The sequence below is a fragment of the Tachyglossus aculeatus genome, chromosome 22, assembly GCF_015852505.1.
Source record: "Tachyglossus aculeatus isolate mTacAcu1 chromosome 22, mTacAcu1.pri, whole genome shotgun sequence".
Taxonomy (NCBI): domain Eukaryota; kingdom Metazoa; phylum Chordata; class Mammalia; order Monotremata; family Tachyglossidae; genus Tachyglossus; species Tachyglossus aculeatus.
Genome location: NC_052087.1, coordinates 47548149 through 47568027, shown reverse-complemented (window position 1 = coordinate 47568027; position 19879 = coordinate 47548149). Strand labels below are relative to the sequence as shown.

At 45.7% G+C, this 19879-nt stretch overlaps 1 protein-coding gene across 4 annotated transcripts in view; it reads left to right on the top strand.

Annotated features, from left to right (window-relative positions):
* The first annotated feature begins 1234 nt into the window (after nucleotides 1-1234).
* The window catches only part of TSG101 (tumor susceptibility 101), a 73951-nt gene continuing 55306 nt past the window's right edge, over nucleotides 1235-19879 (top strand). For all 4 annotated transcript variants that reach the window (XM_038764809.1, XM_038764808.1, XM_038764807.1 and 1 more), the window contains exons 1-3: nucleotides 1235-1388; nucleotides 15131-15215; nucleotides 18518-18583. In XM_038764809.1, the coding sequence (XP_038620737.1) occupies nucleotides 1347-1388; nucleotides 15131-15215; nucleotides 18518-18583 (193 nt within the window). In that variant the 5' untranslated portion in view covers nucleotides 1235-1346. The remainder of the gene's footprint in view (nucleotides 1389-15130; nucleotides 15216-18517; nucleotides 18584-19879) is intronic.

Below are 19879 nucleotides of genomic sequence, written 5' to 3'. Positions count from 1 at the left end.
TGCACACAGTAAGCGCTCAATAAATACGATTCAATGAATGAATGAATGAACTTCCCAAGCGCTTAGTCCAGTGCTCTGCGCACAGTAAGCACTCAATAAATACAATTGAATGAATAAACGAACTTCCCAAGCGCTTAATCCACTGCTCTGCACACAGTAAGCGCTCAATAAATCCGATTGAATGAATGAACTTCCCAAGCGCTTAGTCCAGTGCTCTGCACACAGTAAGCCCTCAATAAATCCGATTCAATGAATGAATGAATGAATGAATGAACTTCCCAAGCGCTTAGTCCAGTGCTCTGCACACTGTAAGCGCTCAATAAATGCGATTGAATGAATGAACGAATGAACTTCCCAAGCGCTTAGTCCAGTGCTGTGCACACAGTAAGCGCTCAATAAATACGATTGAATGAATGAATGAATGAACTTCCCAAGCGCTTAGTCCAGTGCTCTGAACACAGTAAGTGCTCAATAAATCCGATTCAATGAATGAATGAATGAATGAACTTCCCAAGCGCTTAGTCCAGTGCTCTGCACACAGTAAGCGCTCAATAAATACGATTGAAAGAATGAATGGATTTCCCAAGCGCTTAGTCCAGTGCTGTGCACACAGTAAGCGCTCAATAAATACGATTGAATGAATGAATGAACTTCCCAAGCGCTTATTCCAGTGCTCTGCACACAGTAAGCGCTCAATAAATCCGATTCAATGAATGAATGAATGAACTTCCCAAGCGCTTAGTCCAGTGCTCTGAACATAGTAAGCGCTCAATAAATACGATTCAATGAATGAATGAATGAACTTCCCAAGCGCTTAGTCCAGTGCTCTGCACACTGTAAGCGCTCAATAAATGCGATTGAATGAATGAACTTCCCAAGCGCTTAGTCCAGTGCTCTGCACACAGTAAGTGCTCAATAAGTACGATTGAAAGAATGAACTTCCCAAGCGCTTAGTCCAGGGCTCTGCACACAGTAAGCGCTCAATAAATACGATTGAATGAATGAATGAACAAAAAAAAAAAGATGAAAAAAAGGTTTCCCCCTGGAGGGAGGCGCTGCCGGTCCCCGGGGCCTCCTGCAGGGGGCGCGCGGGTGCGCCCGGCCGTGCGGGGCCGGAAGTGACGTAAGAAGCGGGCGGGAGCGGAAGGCGGTGCCTTGGCTGCCCTGCCGGTCCCCGGGGTCTCCTGCAGGGGGCGCGCGCGCGCGCGGCCGGAAGTGACGCGCAGGAAGTGGGCGGGAGCGGAAGGCGGCGCCTTGGTCGCCCTGCCGTACGGGGGTGAAGGGAGGCGCCGGGGCTGAGGCGGCCCCTCGTCTCCTCTCCTCACGTCTCCTCAGCCGCGGCCGCCATGGCGGTGCCGGACTCCCAGCTGAAGAAAATGTTGTTCAAGGTGAGCGCCGCGCCGGCTTCCCTCACGTCCTCCCTTCTTCCTCCTCCCCCTTCGAAGCCCAACGGGCGCGCGCCCGCGGGCCCTGTACGTGCGCGCCCCCGCGGGCCCCGTACGTGCGCGCGCCCGTTCTCCTCAGCGCTCGGGCCCTCACTCCGCCCTCAGGGGCCGCCCGGACCTCCATTCATTCATTCAGTCATTCATTCATTCAGTCAGTCGTACTTATTGAGCGCTTACTGTGTGCAGAGCAGTGGACTAAGCGCTTGGGAAGCTCATTCATTCATTCATTCAGTCGGATTTATTGAGCGCTTACTGTGTGCAGAGCAGTGGACTAGACGCTTGGGAAGTTCATTCATTCATTCATTCAATCGGATTTATTGAGCGCTTACTGTGTGCAGAGCAGTCGACTAAGCGCTTGGGAAGCTCATTCATTCATTCAGTCGTATTTACTGAGCGCTTACTGTGTGCAGAGCAGTGGACTAAGCGCTTGGGAAGTTCATTCATTCATTCAGTCCTATTGAGCGCTTACTGTGTGCAGAGCCCTGGGCTAAGCGCTTGGGAAGTTCGTTTATTCATTCATTCATTCAATCGGATTTATGGAGCGCTTACTGTGTGCAGAGCAGTGGACTAGGCGCTTGGGAAATTCGTTTATTCGTTCATTCATTCATTCATTCAATCTTATTTATTGAGCGTTTACTGTGTGCAGAGCAGTGGACTAAGCGCTTGGGAAGCTCATTCATTCATTCAATCCTATTTATTGAGCGCTTACTGTGTGCAGAGCAGTGGACTAAGCGCTTGGGAAGCTCATTCATTCATTCAGTCGTATTTATTGAGCGCTTACTGTGTGCAGAGCAGTGGACTAAGCGCCTGGGAAGTTCATTCATTCATTCAGTCCTATTTATTGAGCGCTTGCTGTGTGCAGAGCAGTGGACTAAGCGCCTGGGAAGTTCATTCATTCATTCAGTCCTATTTATTGAGCGCTTACTGTGTGCAGAGCAGTGGACTAAGCGCTTGGGAAGTTCGTTCATTCATTCATTCAGTCGTACTTATTGAGCGCTTACTGTGTGCAGAGCAGTGGACTAGGCGCTTGGGAAGTTCATTCATTCATTCAGTCGGATTTATTGAGCGCTTATTGTGTGCAGAGCCCTGGACTAAGCGTTTGGGAAATTCATTCATTCTTTCAATCGTATTTATTGAGCGCTTACTGTGTGCAGAGCAGTGGACTACGCGCTAGGGAAGTTCATTCATTCAATCCTATTTATTGAGCGCTTACTGTGTCGGATTTATGGAGCGCTTACTGTGTGCAGAGCAGTGGACTAAGCGCTGGGGAAGTTCATTCATTCAATCGTATTTATTGAGCGCTTACTGTGAGCAGAGCAGTGGACTAAGCGCTAGGGAAGTTCATTCATTCATTCAATCCTATTGAGCGCTTACTGTGTGCAGAGCACTGGGCTAAGCGCTTGGGGAGTTCGTTTATTCATTCATTCAGTCGTATTTATGGAGCGCTTACTGTGTGCAGAGCACTGGACTAAGCGCTTGGGAAGTTCATTCATTCATTCAGTCGGATTTATTGAGCGCTTACTGTTGCAGAGCCCTGGACTAAGCGCTTGGGAAATTCATTCATTGTTTCAGTCGTATTTATTGAGCGCTTACTGTGTGCAGAGCAGTGGACTAAGCGCTTGGGAAGTTCATTCATTCAATCCTATTTATTGAGCGCTTACTGTGTCGGATTTATGGAGCGCTTACTGTGTGCAGAGCAGTGGACTAAGCGCTGGGGAAGTTCATTCATTCATTCAATCGTATTTATTGAGCGCTTACTGTGTGCAGAGCCCTGGACTAAGCGCTTGGGAAATCCATTCATTCTTTCAATCGTATTTATTGAGCGCTTACTGTGTGCAGGGCAGTGGACTAAGCGCTAGGGAAGTTCATTCATTCATTCAATCCTATTGAGCGCTTACTGTGTGCAGAGCACTGGGCTAAGCGCTTGGGGAGTTCGTTTATTCATTCATTCAGTCGTATTTATGGAGCGCTTACTGTGTGCAGAGCACTGGACTAAGCGCTTGGGAAGTTCATTCATTCATTCAGTCGGATTTATTGAGCGCTTACTGTTGCAGAGCCCTGGACTAAGCGCTTGGGAAATTCATTCATTGTTTCAGTCGTATTTATTGAGCGCTTACTGTGTGCAGAGCAGTGGACTAAGCGCTAAGGAAGTTCATTCATTCAATCCTATTTATTGAGCGCTTACTGTGTCGGATTTATGGAGCGCTTACTGTGTGCAGAGCAGTGGACCAAGCACTTGGGAAGTTCGTTTATTCATTCATTCAGTCGTACTTATTGAGCGCTTACTGTGTGCAGAGCAGTGGACTAGGCGCTTGGGAAGTTCATTCATTCATTCAGTCGGATTTATTGAGCGCTTACTGTGTGCAGAGCAGTGGATTCAGCGCTTGGGAAGTTTACTCATTCATTCAGTCGTATTGAGCGCTTACTGTGTGCAGAGCAGTGGAAATGAGCGCTTGGGAAGTTCGTTTATTCATTCATTCAATCATCATCATCATCAATCATATTTATTGAGCGCTTACTGTGTGCAGAGCACTGGACTAGGCGCTTGGGAAGTTCATTCACTCATTCAGCCGTATTTATTGAGCGCTTACTGTGTGCAGAGCACTCGACTAGGCGCTTGGGAAGTTCAAATTGGCAACATATAGAGACAGTCCCTACCCAACAGTGGGCTCACAGTCTGTCACAATCTAAAATTCAATCGTATTTATTGAGCGCTTACTGTGTGCAGAGCACTCGACTAGGCGCTTGGGAAGTTCATTCACTCATTCAATCGTATTTATTGAGCGCTTACTGTTTGCAGAGCACTCGACTAGGCGCTTGGGAAGTTCATTCAGTCGGATTTATTGAGCGCTTACTGTGTGTAGAGCAGTGGACTAAGCGCTTGGGAAATTCGTTCATTCATTCATTCAATCAGATTTATTGAGCGCTTACTGTGTGCAGAGCAGTGGACTAGACGCTTGGGAAGTTCATTTATTCATTCGTTCATTCAATCGTATTGAGCGCTTACTGTGTGCAGAGCACTGGACTAAGCGCGTGGGAAGTTCATTCATTCATTCCGTCGGATTTATTGAGCGCTTACTGGGTGCAGAGCAGTGGACTAGGCGCTTGGAAAGTTCGTTCATTCATTCATTCAATCGGATTTATTGAGCGCTTACTGTGTGCAGAGCAGTGGATTAAGCGCTTGGGAAGTTCATTCATTCATTCATTCAATCCTATTTATTGAGCGCTTACTGTGTGCGGAGCAGTGGATTAAGCTCTTGGGAAGTTCGTCTATTCATTCATTCAGTCGTATTTATTGAGCGCTTACTGTGTGCAGAGCACTCGACTAAGCGCTTGGGAAGTTCATTCAGTCAGTCAGTCGGATTTATTGAGCGCTTACTATATGCAGAGCAGTGGACTAAGCGCTTGGGAAGTTCGTTCATTCATTCATTCAATCGGATTTATTGAGCACTTACTGTGTGCAGAGCAGTGGACTAGACGCTTGGGAAGTTCATTCATTCATTCGTTCATTCAGTCGTATTGAGCGCTTAGTGTGTGCAGAGCACTGGACTAAGCGCTTGGGAACTTCATTCATTCAATCGTATTTATTGAGCGCTTGCTGTGTGCAGAGCAGTGGACTAAGCCTTTGGGAAGTTCATTCATTCATTTTCAGTCGGGTTTATTGAGCGCTTACTGTATGCAGAGCAGTGGACTAAGCGCTTGGGGAATTCATTCATTCATTCAATCGGATTTATTGAGCGTTTACTGTGTGCAGAGCACTCGACTAAGCGCTTGGGAAGTTCATTCAGTCAGTCAGTCGGATTTATTGAGCGCTTACTATATGCAGAGCAGTGGACTAAGCGCTTGGGAACTTCATTCAATCGTATTTATTGAGCGCTTACTGTGTGCAGAGCACTGGACTAGGCGCTTGGGAAATTCGTTCATTCATTCATTCAATCAGATTTATTGAGCGCTTACTGTGTGCTAGAGCAGTGGACTAAGCGCTTGGGAATTTCATTCATTCATTCAATCGTATTGAGCGCTTGCTGTGTGCAGACCACTGGACAAAGCCTTTGGGAAGTTCATTCATTCAGTCGGATTTATTGAGCACTTAGTGTGTGCAGAGCAGTGGACTAAGCGCTTGGGAAATTCGTTCATTCATTCAATCGGATTTATTGAGCGCTTACTGTGTGCAGAGCACTGGACTAAGCACTTGAATAATAATAATAATAATGGTGTTTAAGTGCTTTCTATGTGCCAAACACTGTTTTAAGTGCTGGGGAGGTTACAAGATAATCGAGGTTTTCCCACGGGGGGCTCACAGTCTTAATCCCGGACATTTGACTGATGAGGGAACTGAGGCTCTGAGAATAATAATAATAATAATGGCATTTATTAAGCGCTTACTATGTGCCAAGCACTGTTCTAAGCCCTGAGGAGGTTACAAGGTAATCAAGGTTGTCCCACGGGGGGCTCACAGTCTTCATCCCCATTTGACAGATGAGGGAACTGAGGCACAGAGAATAATAATAATAATAATGGTAATGATGGCATTTATTAAGCGCTTGCTGTGTGCCAAGCACTGGGGGGGTTATAAGGTAATTAAGGTTGTCCCACGGGGGGCTCACAGTCTTAATCCCCATTTTAATAATAATAATAACGGCATTTATTAAGCGCTTACTATGTGCAAAGCACTGTTCTAAGCGCTGGGAAGATTACAAGGTGATCAGGTTGTCCCACGGTGGGGCTCACAGTCTTAATCCCCATTTTAATAATAATAATAATGGCATTTATTAAGTGCTTACTATGTGCAAAGCACTGTTCTAAGCGCTGGGAATGTTACAAGGTGATCAGGTTGTCCCACCGTGGGGCTCACAGTCTTAATCCCCATTTTACAGACGAGGGAACTGAGGCCCAGGGAAGTGAAGGGACTTGCCCAAAGTCACCCAGCTGACAGTTGGCGGAGCTGGGATTTGAACCCATGACCTCTGACTCCAAAGCCCGGGCTTTTCCCACTGAGCCACGCTGCTTCCCTGATCCTGTTCCTCACTGGGCTCACAGTCCAAGTAATCAACCGTATTTTCGGAGCATCTGCTGTGTGCAGAGCACTGTAGTAAGTGCTGCAGAGTACAGTATAAAAATATAACAGACACATTCTTTGCCCACCATGAGTTTACACTCTAGAAGGGGAGACAGACATTGCTATAAATAAATTACCTTATGTAGGTAAGAGCTGTGGGGCTGGGGGGATGAATGAAAGCAACTCTCTTTTAGGCTGTGAGCCCAATGTTGGGTAGGGACTGTCTCTATATGTTGCCAATTTGTACTTCCCAAGCGCTTAGTACAGTGCTCTGCACATAGTAAGCGCTCAGTAAATATGATTGATTGATTGATGGAAAGCAACATGTCAGGGCTACAGGAAAGGGAGTTCATCCAGCGCTTAGAACAGTGCTTTGCACGTAGTAAGCGCTTAGTAAATGCCGTCATTATTCATTCATTCAGTCGTATTTATTGAGTGCTTACTGTGTGCAGAGCACTGTACTAAGGGGAAGAAAAAGAAAAGAGGGCTTAGGCAGGAGAAGTCTCTTGGAGGAGATGTGCCTTCAATAAGGCTTTGAAGTGGGGGACAGTCATTGTCTACTGGTATCCCCAGTTTGCAAGTGAGGAAACTAAAGCCCTGAGATGCCCTCCTTATTCATTCATTCAGTCCTATTTATTGAGCACTTACTGTGTGCAGAGCACTGTACTGAAAGGGGAAGGAAAAGAGGGCTTAGGCAGGAGAAGTCTCTTGGAGGAAATGTGCCTTCAATAAGGCTTTGAAGTGGGGGACAGTCATTGTCTACTGGTATCCCCAATTTGCAAGTGAGAAAACTAAAGCCCTGAGATGCCCTCATTATTCATTCATTCAGTCCTATTTATTGAGCACTTACTGTGTGCAGAGCACTGTACTGAAAGGGGAAGGAAAAGAGGGCTAAGGCAGGAGAAGTCTCTTGGAGGAAATGTGCCTTCAATAAGGCTTTGAAGTGGGGGACAGTCATTGTCTACTGGTATCCCCAGTTTGCAAGTGAGAGAACTAAAGCCCTGAGATGCCCTCATTATTCATTCATTCAGTCCTATTTATTGAGCACTTACTGTGTGCAGAGCACTGTACTAAGGGGAAGGAAAAGAGGGCTAAGGCAGGAGAAGTCTCTTGGAGGAGATGTGCCTTCAGTAAGGCTTTGAAGTTGGGGGGAGTCATTGTCTACTGGTATCCCCAATTTGCAAGTGAGAAAACTAAAGCCCTGAGATGCCATGATTATTCATTCAATTCAGTCGTATTTATTGAGCACTTACTGTGTGCGGAGCACTGTGCTAAGGGTGCGGAGCACTGTGCTAAGGGGAAGAAAAAGAAAAGAGGGCTCAAGCAGGTGAAGTCTCTTGGAGGAGATGTGCCTTCAATAAGGCTTTGAAGTGGGGGACAGTCATTATCTACTGGTATCCCCAGTTTACAAGTGAGAAAACTAAAGCACTGAGATGCCCTCATTATTCATTCATTCAGTCATATTTATTGAGCACTTACTGTGTGGATAGCACTGTATTAAGGGGAAGAAAAAGAAAAGAGGACTTAGGCAGGTGAAGTCTCTTGGAGGAGATGTGCTTTCAATAAGGCTTTGAAGTGGGGGAGAGTCATTGTCTACTGGTATCCCCAGTTTGCAAGTGAGAAAACTAAAGCCCTGAGATGCCCTCGTTATTCATTCATTCAGTGGTATTTATTGAGTGCTCACTGTGTGCAGAGCACTGTACTAAGGGGGAGGAAAAGAGGGCTTAGGCAGGAGAAGTCTCTTGGAGGAGATGTGCCTTCAATAAGGCTTTGAATTGGGGGACAGTCATTGTCTACTGGTATCCCCAGTTTGCAAGTGAGAAAACTAAAGCCCTGAGATGCCTTCCATTATTCATCATTCAGTCATATTTATTGAGCACTTACTGTGTGGGGAGCACTGTACTAAGGGGAAGAAAAAGAAAAGAGGGCTTAGGCAGGTGAAGTCTCTTGGAAGAGATGTGCCTTCAATAAGGCTTTGAAGTGGGGGAGAGTCATTGTCTACTGGTATCCCCAGTTTGCAAGTGAGAAAACTAAAGCCCTGAGATGCCCTCATTATTCATTCATTCAGTCCTATTTATTGAGCACTTACTGTGTGCAGAGCACTGTACTGAGGGGAAGGAAAAGAGGGCTTAGGTAGGAGAAGTGTCTTGGAGGAGATGTGCCTTCAATAAGGCTTTGAAGTGGGGAACAATCATTGTCTACTGGTGTCCCCAGTTTGCAAGTAAGAAAACTAAAGCCATGAGATGCCCTCATTATTCATTCATTCAGTCGTATTTATTGAGCGCTTACTGTGTGCAGAGCACTGTACTAAGGGGAAGAAAAAGAAAAGAGGGCTTAGGCAGGAGAAGTCTTGGTGGAGATGTGCCTTCAATAAGGCTTTGAAGTCGTGGAGAGTCATTGTGTACTTATCCCCAATTTGCAAGTGAGAAAACTAAAGCCCTGAGATGCCCTCATTATTCGTATTTATTGAGCACTTACTGTGTGCAGAGCACTGTACTAAGGGAAGAAAAAGAAAAGAGGGCTTAGGCAGGTGAAGTCTCTTGGAGGAGATGTGCCTTCAATAAGGCTTTGAAATGGGGGAGAGTCATTGTCTACTGGTATCCCCAGTTTGCAAGTGAGAAAACTAAAGCCCTGAGATGCCCTCGTTATTCATTCATTCAGTGGTATTTATTGAGCACTCACTGTGTGCAGTGCACTGTACTAAGGCAAAGGAAAAGAGGGCTTAGGCAGGAGAAGTCTCATGGAGGAGATGTGCCTTCAATAAGGCTTTGAAATGGGGGAGAGTCATTGTCTACTGGTATCCCCAGTTTGCAAGTGAGAAAACTAAAGCCCTGAGATGCCCTCATTATTCATTCATTCAGTCCTATTTATTGAGCGCTTACTGTGTGCTGAGCACTGTACTAAGGGGAAGAAAAAGAAAAGAGGACTTAGGCAGGAGAAGGCTCTTGGAGGAGATGTGCCTTCAATAAGGCTTTGAAGTGGGGAAGAGTCATTGCCTACTGGTATCCCCAGTTTGCAGGTAAGGAAACTAAAGCCCTGAGAAGTATAGTGACTTGCCCAGGATCATTCATTCATTCAGTTGTATTTATTGAGCACTCACTGTGTGCAGAGCACTGGACTAAGCGCTTGGGAAGTACAAGTCGGCAACACACAGAGGCGGTCCCTACCCAACAGCGGGCTCACAGTCTAGAAGATCACACAGCAGGCAAGGTAGCGTGGCTCAGTGGAAAGAGCCCGGGCTTTGGAGTCAGAGGTCATGGGTTCGAATCCCTACTCCACCGCATGTCTGCTGTGTGACCTTGGGCAAAAGTCACTTCACTTCTCTGAGCCTCAGTTACCTCATCGGTAAAATGGGGATTAAGACTGTGAGCCCCACGTGGGACAACTTGATCACCCCATGTGTCCCCCAGCGATTAGAACAGTGCTCTGCACATAGTAAGTGCTTAACAAATGCCATCATTATTATTATTATTTTGTTCATTCAATCGTATTTATTGAGCGCTTACTGTGTGCAGAGCAGTGTACTAAGCGCTTGGGAAGTCAATTTGGCAACATATAGAGACGGTCCCTACCCAACAGTGGGCTCACAGTCTAGAAGCTGGGAGAGCTGGGATTAGAGCCAGGTCCTCTGTCTCCCAGTCCTGTGTTCTTTACTCCAGGCCACGTTACTTCATCATCATCAATCGTATTTATTGAGCGATTACTGTGTGCAGAGCACTGTACTAAGCGCTTGGGAAGTACAATTTGGCAACATATAGAGACAGTCCCTACCCAATAGTGGGCTCACAGTCTAAAAGACTTCCCTAATATTTAGACTGGGAGCCTCTTGTGGGACAGGGGCGATATCTAACCTTATATCTATAGATATATATCTATATATATAACCTGATATCTAACCTGATTATGATTAAGAGATGAGAGCTCACCTCCTCCAGGAGGCCTTCCCAGACTGAGCCCCCTGCTTCCTCTCCCCCTCGTCCCCCTCTCCATCCCCCCTGCCTTACCTCCTTCCCTTCCCCACAGCACCTGTATAGATGTATATACGTTTGTATGTATTTATTACTCTATTTATTTTACTTGTACATATCTATTCTATTTATTTTATTTTGTTAATATGGTTTTGTTCTCTGTCTCCCCCTTCTAGACTGTGAGCCCACTGTTGGGTAGGGATCAATCAATCAATCAATCGTATTTATTGAGCGCTTACTGTGTGCAGAGCACTGTACTAAGCGCTTGGGAAGTACAAGTTGGCATTGTCTCTATATGTTGCCAACTTGTACTTCCCAAGCGCTTAGTACAGTGCTCTGCACACAGTAAGCGCTCAATAAATACGATTGATTGATTTATCTTGCGCTTTTATTCATATTCCTATCTCCCCCTCCAAACTGTAAACCCATTATGAGCAGGGACCGTGCCTGCTAATTCTGTTGCATTGTACTCTCCCAAGCGTGTAGTTCAGTGCTTGGCGCGTAGCGCTTAATAAATGCCATTATCATTATAGTGCTCTGCACACAGTAAGTACTCAGTGCGTGTGTTTAGTGTGATTCATTCATTCAGTCGTATTTATTGAGCGCTTACTGTGTGCAGAGCACTGTACTGAGCACTTGGGAAGTACAAGTTGGCAACATATAGAGGCAGTCCCTACCCAACAGCGGGCTCACAGTCTAGAAGGGGGAGACAGACAACAAAACAAAACATGGAGGCAGGTGTCAAAACGGTCAGAACAAATAGAATTACAGCTATGTGCCCATCTTTAACAAAATAAATAGAATAGCAGCGTGGCTCAGTGGAAAGAGCCCTGGCTTTGGAGTCAGAGGTCATGAGTTCAAATGCCGGCTCCGCCAATTGCCAGCTGGGTGACTTTGGGCAAGTCACTTCACTTCTCTGTCCCTCAGTGACCAAATCTGTGAAATGGGGATGAAGACTGTGAGCCCTCCGTGGGACAACCTCATCACCTTGTAACCTCCCCAGTGCTTAGAACAGTGCTTTGCACATAGTAAGCGCTTAATAAATGCCATCATTATTATTATTATCATTAACAAAATAAATAGAATAGCAGCATGGCTCAGTGGAAAGAGCCCGGGCTTTGGAGTCAGAGGTCATGAGTTCAAATCCCGGCTCCTCCAGTTGCCAGCTGGGTAACTTTGGGCAAGTCACTTCGCTTCTCTGGGCCTCAGTTCCCTCATCTGTAAAATGGGGATGAAGACTGTGAGCCCCCCGTGGGACAACCTGATCACCTTGTAACCTCCCCAGTGCTTGGAACAGTGCTTTGCACCTAGTAAGCGCTTAATAAATGCCATCATTATTAATGATGGCATTTATAAAGCGCTTACTAGGTGCAAAGCACTGTTCTAAGCGCTGGGGGTGTGTGTGGACGGACACGGTAAGCGCTTAACAAATACCAGAATTATTATGTGATTGGTTGATTAGTTGAGCTCTAGGGCCAGTCCAGGGAGCTGTGTGGCCTGTTGGTTGGGGGATGTATTGTATTCTCCCAAGTGTTTAGTACAGTGCTCTGCGTAGAGCAGATGCTCAATAAATAGTAGCGACTGATTGAGCAGAGAAGCCATCATCTGCGCAGCTCCATCGGCCAAGCGGGCTGTTCTGTTCACCATTGCATTTGGGCGTGAAATGAGGGGGGTCTTTGACTTGGGAAATAAGACTGGAACTGAGTTCAAATTTGAGTAGCCGAATCTATCCCGGCCCTTAATAGAGTGCCTGGCATTTAGTAAGTGCTTAATAAATACCATAAAAAAGCCTTTTTTGTCCCAGAGAGGCATGTAGGGTACTGTTATGTTGCCAACTTGTACTTCCCAAGCGCTTAGTACAGTGCTGTGCACACAGTAAACCCTCAATAAATACGATTGAATGAATGAATGAATGTTTCAGGGACTGAAAAATTTGGATGTTAATGCCTGCCCCGCTTCATCCTGCCTTTTTTTAAAATGGTTTTTAAGTGCTCATTATGTACCAGTCACTGCACTAAGGGTTAGGAAAGATACAAGTTAATCAGGTTGGACACACTCCCTGTCCCACATAATAATAATAACAATAATAATAATAGTAATGGCACTTGCTATGTGCTTAGGAAGTTCACTGTTCTAAGCTCTGGGGAGGTTACAAGGTGATCGGGTTGTCCCACGGTGGGGTTTACAGTCTTAATCCCCATTTTACAGATGAGGTAATAACTGAGGCACGGAGAAGTGAAGTGACTTGCCCAAAGTCACACAGCTGACAGTTGGCGGAGCCGGGATTTGAACCCATAACCTCTGACTCCAAAGCCCGGGCTCTTTCCGCTGAGCCACACTGCTTCCCATGAGGCTCACAGTCTCAATCCCCATTTTACAGAGGAGGTAACTGAGGCCCAGAGAAGTGAAGTGACTTGCCTAAGGTCACACAGCAGGCAAATGGTGGTGCCGGGATTAGAACCCAGTTCCTTCTGATTTCCAGGCCCGGGCTGTGTTTGCTAGGCTACACTGCTTCCCTTCAGGGCCTGTGCATTTCAGCCTTGTCTGTCTTATTTTTTCCTCTTCACAGTTGAAACTTGGTGGCTAATTACACTCTTTTGGAAAAAATCTGCCACTCAGCCTTTGCTTTGGGGTTAAAAAGGTGTTCCCTGTAATCAATCAATCAATCATATTTATTGAGTGCTTACTGTGTGCCGAGCACTGTACTAAGCGCTTGGGAAGTACAAGTTGGCAAAATATAGAGACAGTCCCTACCCAACAGTGGGCTCACAGTCTAGAAGGGGGAGACAGACAACAAAACAAAACATATAAACCAAATAAAATAAATAGAATAGATATGAACAAGTAAAATAAATAAATAAATAGAGTAATAAATATGTACAAACATATACGTATATACAGGTGCTGTGGGGAAGGGAAGGAGGTAAGGGGGGGATGGAGGGGGGGAAATTCATTCATTCATTTAATTTATTCATTCATTCATTTAATTCATTCATTCAGTCGTATTCATTGAGCTGTTACTGTGTGCAGAGCACTGTACTAAGCGCTTGGGAAGTCCAAGTCGGCAGCATCTAGAGACGGTCCCCACCCAACAACGTGCTCACAGTCTAGAAGGGGGGAGACAGACAACAAAACAAAGCATGGAGACAGGTGTCAAAATCGTCAGAACAAATAGAATTATAGCTCTATGCACATCATTAACAAAATAAATAGAATAGTAAATATGTACAAGTAAAATAAATAGAGTAATAAATCCGTACAAATATATGCAAGTCCTCTTTACCACAAGACAACTGTGGAACTGAAAGTAGTTACACTTCACTAATTGAGGGGCATTTTTCTTCCCCGTTTCCTTTTTTTTAATGGCATTTATTAAGCGCTTACTATGTGCAAAGCACTGATCTAAGCGCTGGGGCGGTTACAAGGTGATCAGGTTGTCCCTCGTGGGGCTCACGGTCTTAATCCCCATTTTACAGATGAGGTAATAACTGAGGCACGGAGAAGGGAAGTGACTTCCCCAAAGTCACCCAGCTGACAATTGGCGGAGCTGGGATTTGAACCCAGGACCTCTGACTCCAAAGCCCAGGCTCTTTCCTATTGAGCCACGCTGCTTCCTTGTGACTATGAATCAGTTGGTGCTATTTTTTGAGCACTTATTATTGTGTGCAGAGCCCTGTAGTAAGCATTTGGGTGAGTACAATTTAAACACAGTGGATTAATTTTTTTTTTGATGGCATTTATTAAGCGCTTACTATGTGCAAAGCACTGTTCTAAGCGCTGGGGAGGTTACAAGGTGATCAGGTTGCCCCACGGGGGGCTCACAGTCTTCACCCCCATTTTCCAGATGAGGGAACTGAGGCCCAGAGAAGTGAAGTGACTTGCCCAAAGTCACCCAGCTGACAATTGGCGGAGCCGGGATTTGAACCCATGACCTCGGACTCCAAAGCCCGGGCTCTTTTCCACTGAGCTACGCTGCTTCTCAGCGTTAATGGAGAGGCAGTGTGGCATAATGGATAGAGCGCAGACCTGGCATTCAGAAAGACCTGGGTTCTAGTCAGTGCTAATCTAATCAGAACAGTGCTTTGCACATAGTAAGCGCTTAACAAATACAAACATTGTTATTATTATTATTATTAATAATAATAATAATAATCCTGGCTCCACCTCTTGTCAGCTCTGTGTGACCTTGGATAAGTCCCTTCGCTTCTCTGGGCCTTCAGTTACCTCACCTGTAAAATGAGGATTAAGACCGTGAGCCCCATGTGGGACATGGACTGTGTCCAACCTGATTCAGTTGTACGGCTCTCAGCGCTTAATACAGTGCCTGGGACATAGCGCTTAACAAATACCATTTAAAAAAATAAAAGTGGGCTGGCCCAATTCCTGTACACAGGGTGCTTACACAGATGATTCTGGTAACTAGTAAACTTTTCCTTCGAGAAGTGCAAAATGCAGCAAACAGTGCTTTGCACAGAGCCCGCCGTTGGGTCGGGACCGTCTCTATATGTTGCCAACTTGTACTTCCCAAGCGCTTAGTACAGTGCTCTGCACACAGTAAGCGCTCCATAAATACGATTGATTGATTGATCGATAGTAAGCACTTAACCACCACCATTATCATCACTAACCTGAAATTCTCCGTAAATTTTGTTTTTCAGTATAAATACCGAGACCTAACCTTGCGTGAAATTGTCAATGTTATCACTCTCTACAAAGACCTCAAACCTCTATTGGATGCATACGGTAAGTCGTGCGCTGGAAAACCTCTCTGGTTTTCTGATGGTTTTTATTTCCCCCCCCGTTTTCGGTATTTGCACAATCCCTGCTTGAACCCGGAAACATCGACATGGAGATTCCCCGGCCCTTTAAAGAAATGAAATGGAGCCGTATTGAAAACATTCATTATATCATCAATCGTATTTATCATCAATCGTATTTATTGAGCGCTTACTGTGTGCAGAGCACTGTACTAAGCGCTTATAGGGAAGCTCACCCTCGTGTGGACTTTGTGTTTACTGTTTCGGCCCGCTCGAAGGAAACCATTGACCTTTCTGCCAAATCCAACGGCCTCCACTCCATCCTAATCCTCCTCGGCCTCTTCGACACTGTGGACCACCCGCCTTCTCCCGGGAACGCTATCCAACCTTGGCCTCGTTGATATTGTTCTCTTGGTTCTCCTCCTATCTCTCTGGCTGCTCATCTGGAAAATGGGGATGAATCAATCAACCAATCAATCCATCGTATTTATTGAGCGCTTACTGTGTGCAGAGCACTGGACTAAGCGCTTGGGAAGTCCACGTTGGCAACATCTAGAGACGGTCGAACGCTATCCAACCTTGGCCTCATTGATATTGTTCTCTTGGTTCTCCTCCTATCTCTCTGGCTGCTCATCTGGAAAATGGGGATGAATCAATCAATCAATCCATCGTATTTATTGAGCGCTTACTGTGTGCAGAGCACTGCACTAAGCGCTTGGGAAGTCCATGTTGGCAACGTCTAGAGATGGTCCCTACCCAACAGCGGGCTCACAGTCTAGAAGGGGGAGACAGACAACAAAACTAAACATATAATCCAAATAAAATAAATAGAATAAGTATGTACATCCCACCTCACCAGGGCTATGAGAGTTGCACCGTGAGAGAGACAAATACGGAAACACTTGCAGCACGGGGAATTCGCCACACCTGGGAAATATCCAGACAGAAAGAATCGACCAGTTCGAGAAGTGCGGGATAAAAACCGGCAGACAAACGGCTCCCAAAGGATGATGATGATGATGGCATTTGTTCAGCGCTTACTATGTGCAAAGCACTGTTCTAAGCGCTGGGAAGGATACAAGGTGATCAGGTTGTCCCACGTGGGGCTCACAATCTTAATCCCCATTTTCCAGATGAGGTCACTGAGGCACAGAGAAGCGTGGCTCAGTGGAAGGAGCCTGGGCTTTGGAGTCAGAGGTCGTGGGTTCAAATCCCAGCTCCGCCAACTGTCACCCTGGTGGCTTTGGGCAAGTCACAACTTCTCTGGGCCTCAGTTACCTCATCTGCAAAATGGGGATTAAGACTGTGAGCCCCCCACGGGACAACCTGATCACCTTGTAACCTCCCCAGCGCTTAGAACAGCGCCTTGCACATAGTAAGCACTTAACAAATACCATTATTATTATTATATTATTATTAAGTGACTTGCCCAAAGTCACACAGCTGAGAAGTGGCGGAGCCGGGATTAGAACCCGGGTCCTCTGATTCCCTTCCCCATACTCTTTCTGCTCAACCATGCCACTTCTTTACGCACCTCGCTCGACTGTACGCACCCGAACAACAACAATGGAAAGCAATAACAATAAAAAAAACCCCAATAATAGTAATAATAACGATGGCATTTGTTAAGCACTTACTCTGTGCAAAGACTGTGAGCCCCCCGTGGGACAACCTGATCGCCTTGTATCCTCGCCAGCTCTTAGAACAGTGCTTTGCACATAGTAAGCGCTTAACAAATGCCATCATCATCATTCTCAGTCTCTTTCCTGGGCACCCTCTCTCCCTCCCACCTGCTAACTTTGGTGGGGGGTCCCTCAAGGCTCAGTTCTGGCTCCCCGTCTATTCTCCATCGACACCCACTCTCTTGGAGAATTCATTCAATCCCCTGATTTCATTCATTCATTCATTCAGTTGTATTTATTGAGCACTTACTGTGTGCAGAACACTGTACTAAGCGCTTGGGAAGTACAAATCGACAGCATATATTTTATTTTGTTAGTATGTTTGGTTTTGTTCTCTGTCTCCCCCTTTTAGACTGTGAGCCCACTGTTGGGTAGGGACTGTCTCTATGTGTTGCCAACTTGGACTTCCCAAGCGCTTAGTACAGTGCTCTGCACACAGTAAGCGCTCAATAAATACGATTGATGATGATGATATAGAGATGGTCCCTACCCAACAACAGGCTCACAGTCTAGAAGGGGGAGACAGACAACAAAACAAAACAAATAGACAGGTGTCAATGCCATCAGAATAAATAGAATTATAGCTATATACACATCATTAACAAAATAGAGTAATAAATATGTATAAATATGCACAGGTGCTCTGGGGAGGGCGGCGATGGGGAGGAAGAGGAGAGGAAAAGGGTGAGGTTCAGTCTGGGAAGGCCTCCTGGAGGAGGTGAGCTCTCAGTAGGACTTTTACCGCCCCCCGCCACCCGCCTTACCTCCTTCCCCTCCCCACCGCACCTGTATATATGTTTGCACATATTTATTACTCTGTCATCATCATCATCATCAATCGTATTTATTGAGCGCTTACTATGTGCAGAGCACTGTACTAAGTGCTTGGGAAGTACAAATTGGCAACATAGACTATTTATTTGACTTGTACATATTTATTCTGTTTTACTTAGTTAATATGCTCCGTTTTGTCGTCTGTCTCCCCCTTCTAGACTGGGAGCCGGCTGTTGGGTAGGGACCGTCTCTGTGTGTTGCCAACTTGTATTTCCCAAGCGCTTAGTACAGTGTTCTGCACACAGTAAGCGCTCAATAAATACGATTGAATGAATGAATGAATCCCTCGTCTTCCCCCCTTTTCTGGGGAGGTCTCAGATCTTGGGCCGTCTGGTCTTCTGCCTTTGACTCCTTTCCCTCAGCTCGTTCGATCACTAGTCCAGTGCTCTGCACACAGTAAGCGCTTAATAAATACGATTGAATGACTGTATATACGTTTGTACGGATTTATTACTCTATTGGTACATATTCTATTTATTTTATTTTGTTAATATGCTCTGTCTTGTTGTCTGTCTCCCCCTTTCTAGACTGTGAGCCCACTGTTGGGTAGGGGCTGTCTCTACATGTTGCCAACTTGGACTTCCCAAGCGCTTAGTGCAGTGCTGTGCACACAGTAAGCGATCAATAAATACAATTGATTGGTTGATTGATTGGCTCAACAAAATGGATTCCCCCCCCCCCCCGAGAAGGAAACCTTCTCAAAGGCAAAGATAAGCGCCCAGCCACGTTTTCCGAAAAGTGAATATGTAACAGCATGTTCCTTTCCTTTCAGTTTTTAACGACGGCAATTCCAGGGAGCTAATGAGCCTCACGGGAACAATCCCTGTGTCTTACAGAGGTAAACCTTCATTACTGCTTTTTTTATTTTCTATTTTTATTATTTTTAGACTGTGAACCCACTGTTGGGGAGGGCCCGTCTCTATAAGTTGCCAACTAGTACTTCCCAAGCGCTTAGTGCAGCGCTCTGCACACAGTAAGCGCTCAATAAATATGATTGATTGATTGATTATTGTCCTGTGTTTTGGGTGTCTGCCTTGTAAACTGTAAAATATCTGCCTGAACAAAATGGGGTTGGGTCTTTGGGAACTTGCACCATATTGATTTTCCTAGTATTGGAAATGAGTGGCACCTTCCGATCACTCAACTGTGGGTGTTTGGGAAATAGCTGGGAAGGATTTGTGTGTTTGGAAAAGAGCTGTGCCACATATCTACTTTGGAGTCAGAGGTCATGGGTTCAAATCCCAGCTCCACCAATTGTCAGCTGGGTGACTTTGGGCAAGTCACTTCCCTTCTCTGGGCCTCAGTTCCCTCATCTGTAAAATGGGGATTAAGAATGTAGCCCTCCGTGGGACAACCTGATCACCTTGTATCCCCCTGGCGCTTAGAACAGTGCTTTGCACATAGTAAGTGCTTAACAAATACCATCATTATCATCATTATTATTATTATTATCTGTAGAATGGGGATTAAGACTGCGAGCCCCAAGTGGGACAACCTGATCACCTTGTAACCTTCCCAGCGCTTAGAGCAGTGCTTTGCACATAGTAAGTGCTTAATAAATGCCATCATTATTTTCTGTGCTCAGTGACCTCATCTGTAAAATGCGGATGAAGACTGTGAGCCCCACGTGGGACAACCTGATCACCTTGTAACCTCCCCAGCGCTTAAAACAGTGCTTTGCACATAGTAAGCTCTTAATAAATGCCGTCATTATTATTATTATTTTCTGTGCCTCAGTTACCTCATCTGTCAAATGGGGATTAAGACTGTGAGCCCCACGTGGGACAACACAATCACCTTATAACCTCCCCAGCGCTTAGAACAGTGCTTTGCACATAGTAAGCGCTTAATAAATGTCATCATCATTATTATTATTATCTGCTGTGTGTGACCATGGCAAGTCACTTTACTTCTCTAGGCCTCAGTTACCTCCTGTGTAAAATGGGGATTAAGATTCTGAGTCCTACGTGGGGCAGGGGCCGAGTCCCAACTTGTACTTCCCAAGTGCTTAGTCCAGTGCTCTGCACACAGTAAGCGCTCAATAAATACGATTGATTGGTTGATTGACGGGCAGGAGAACTGAAGCCCAGAGAACTGAAGGGACTTGCCCAAGGTCACACAGCAGAGAAGAGGC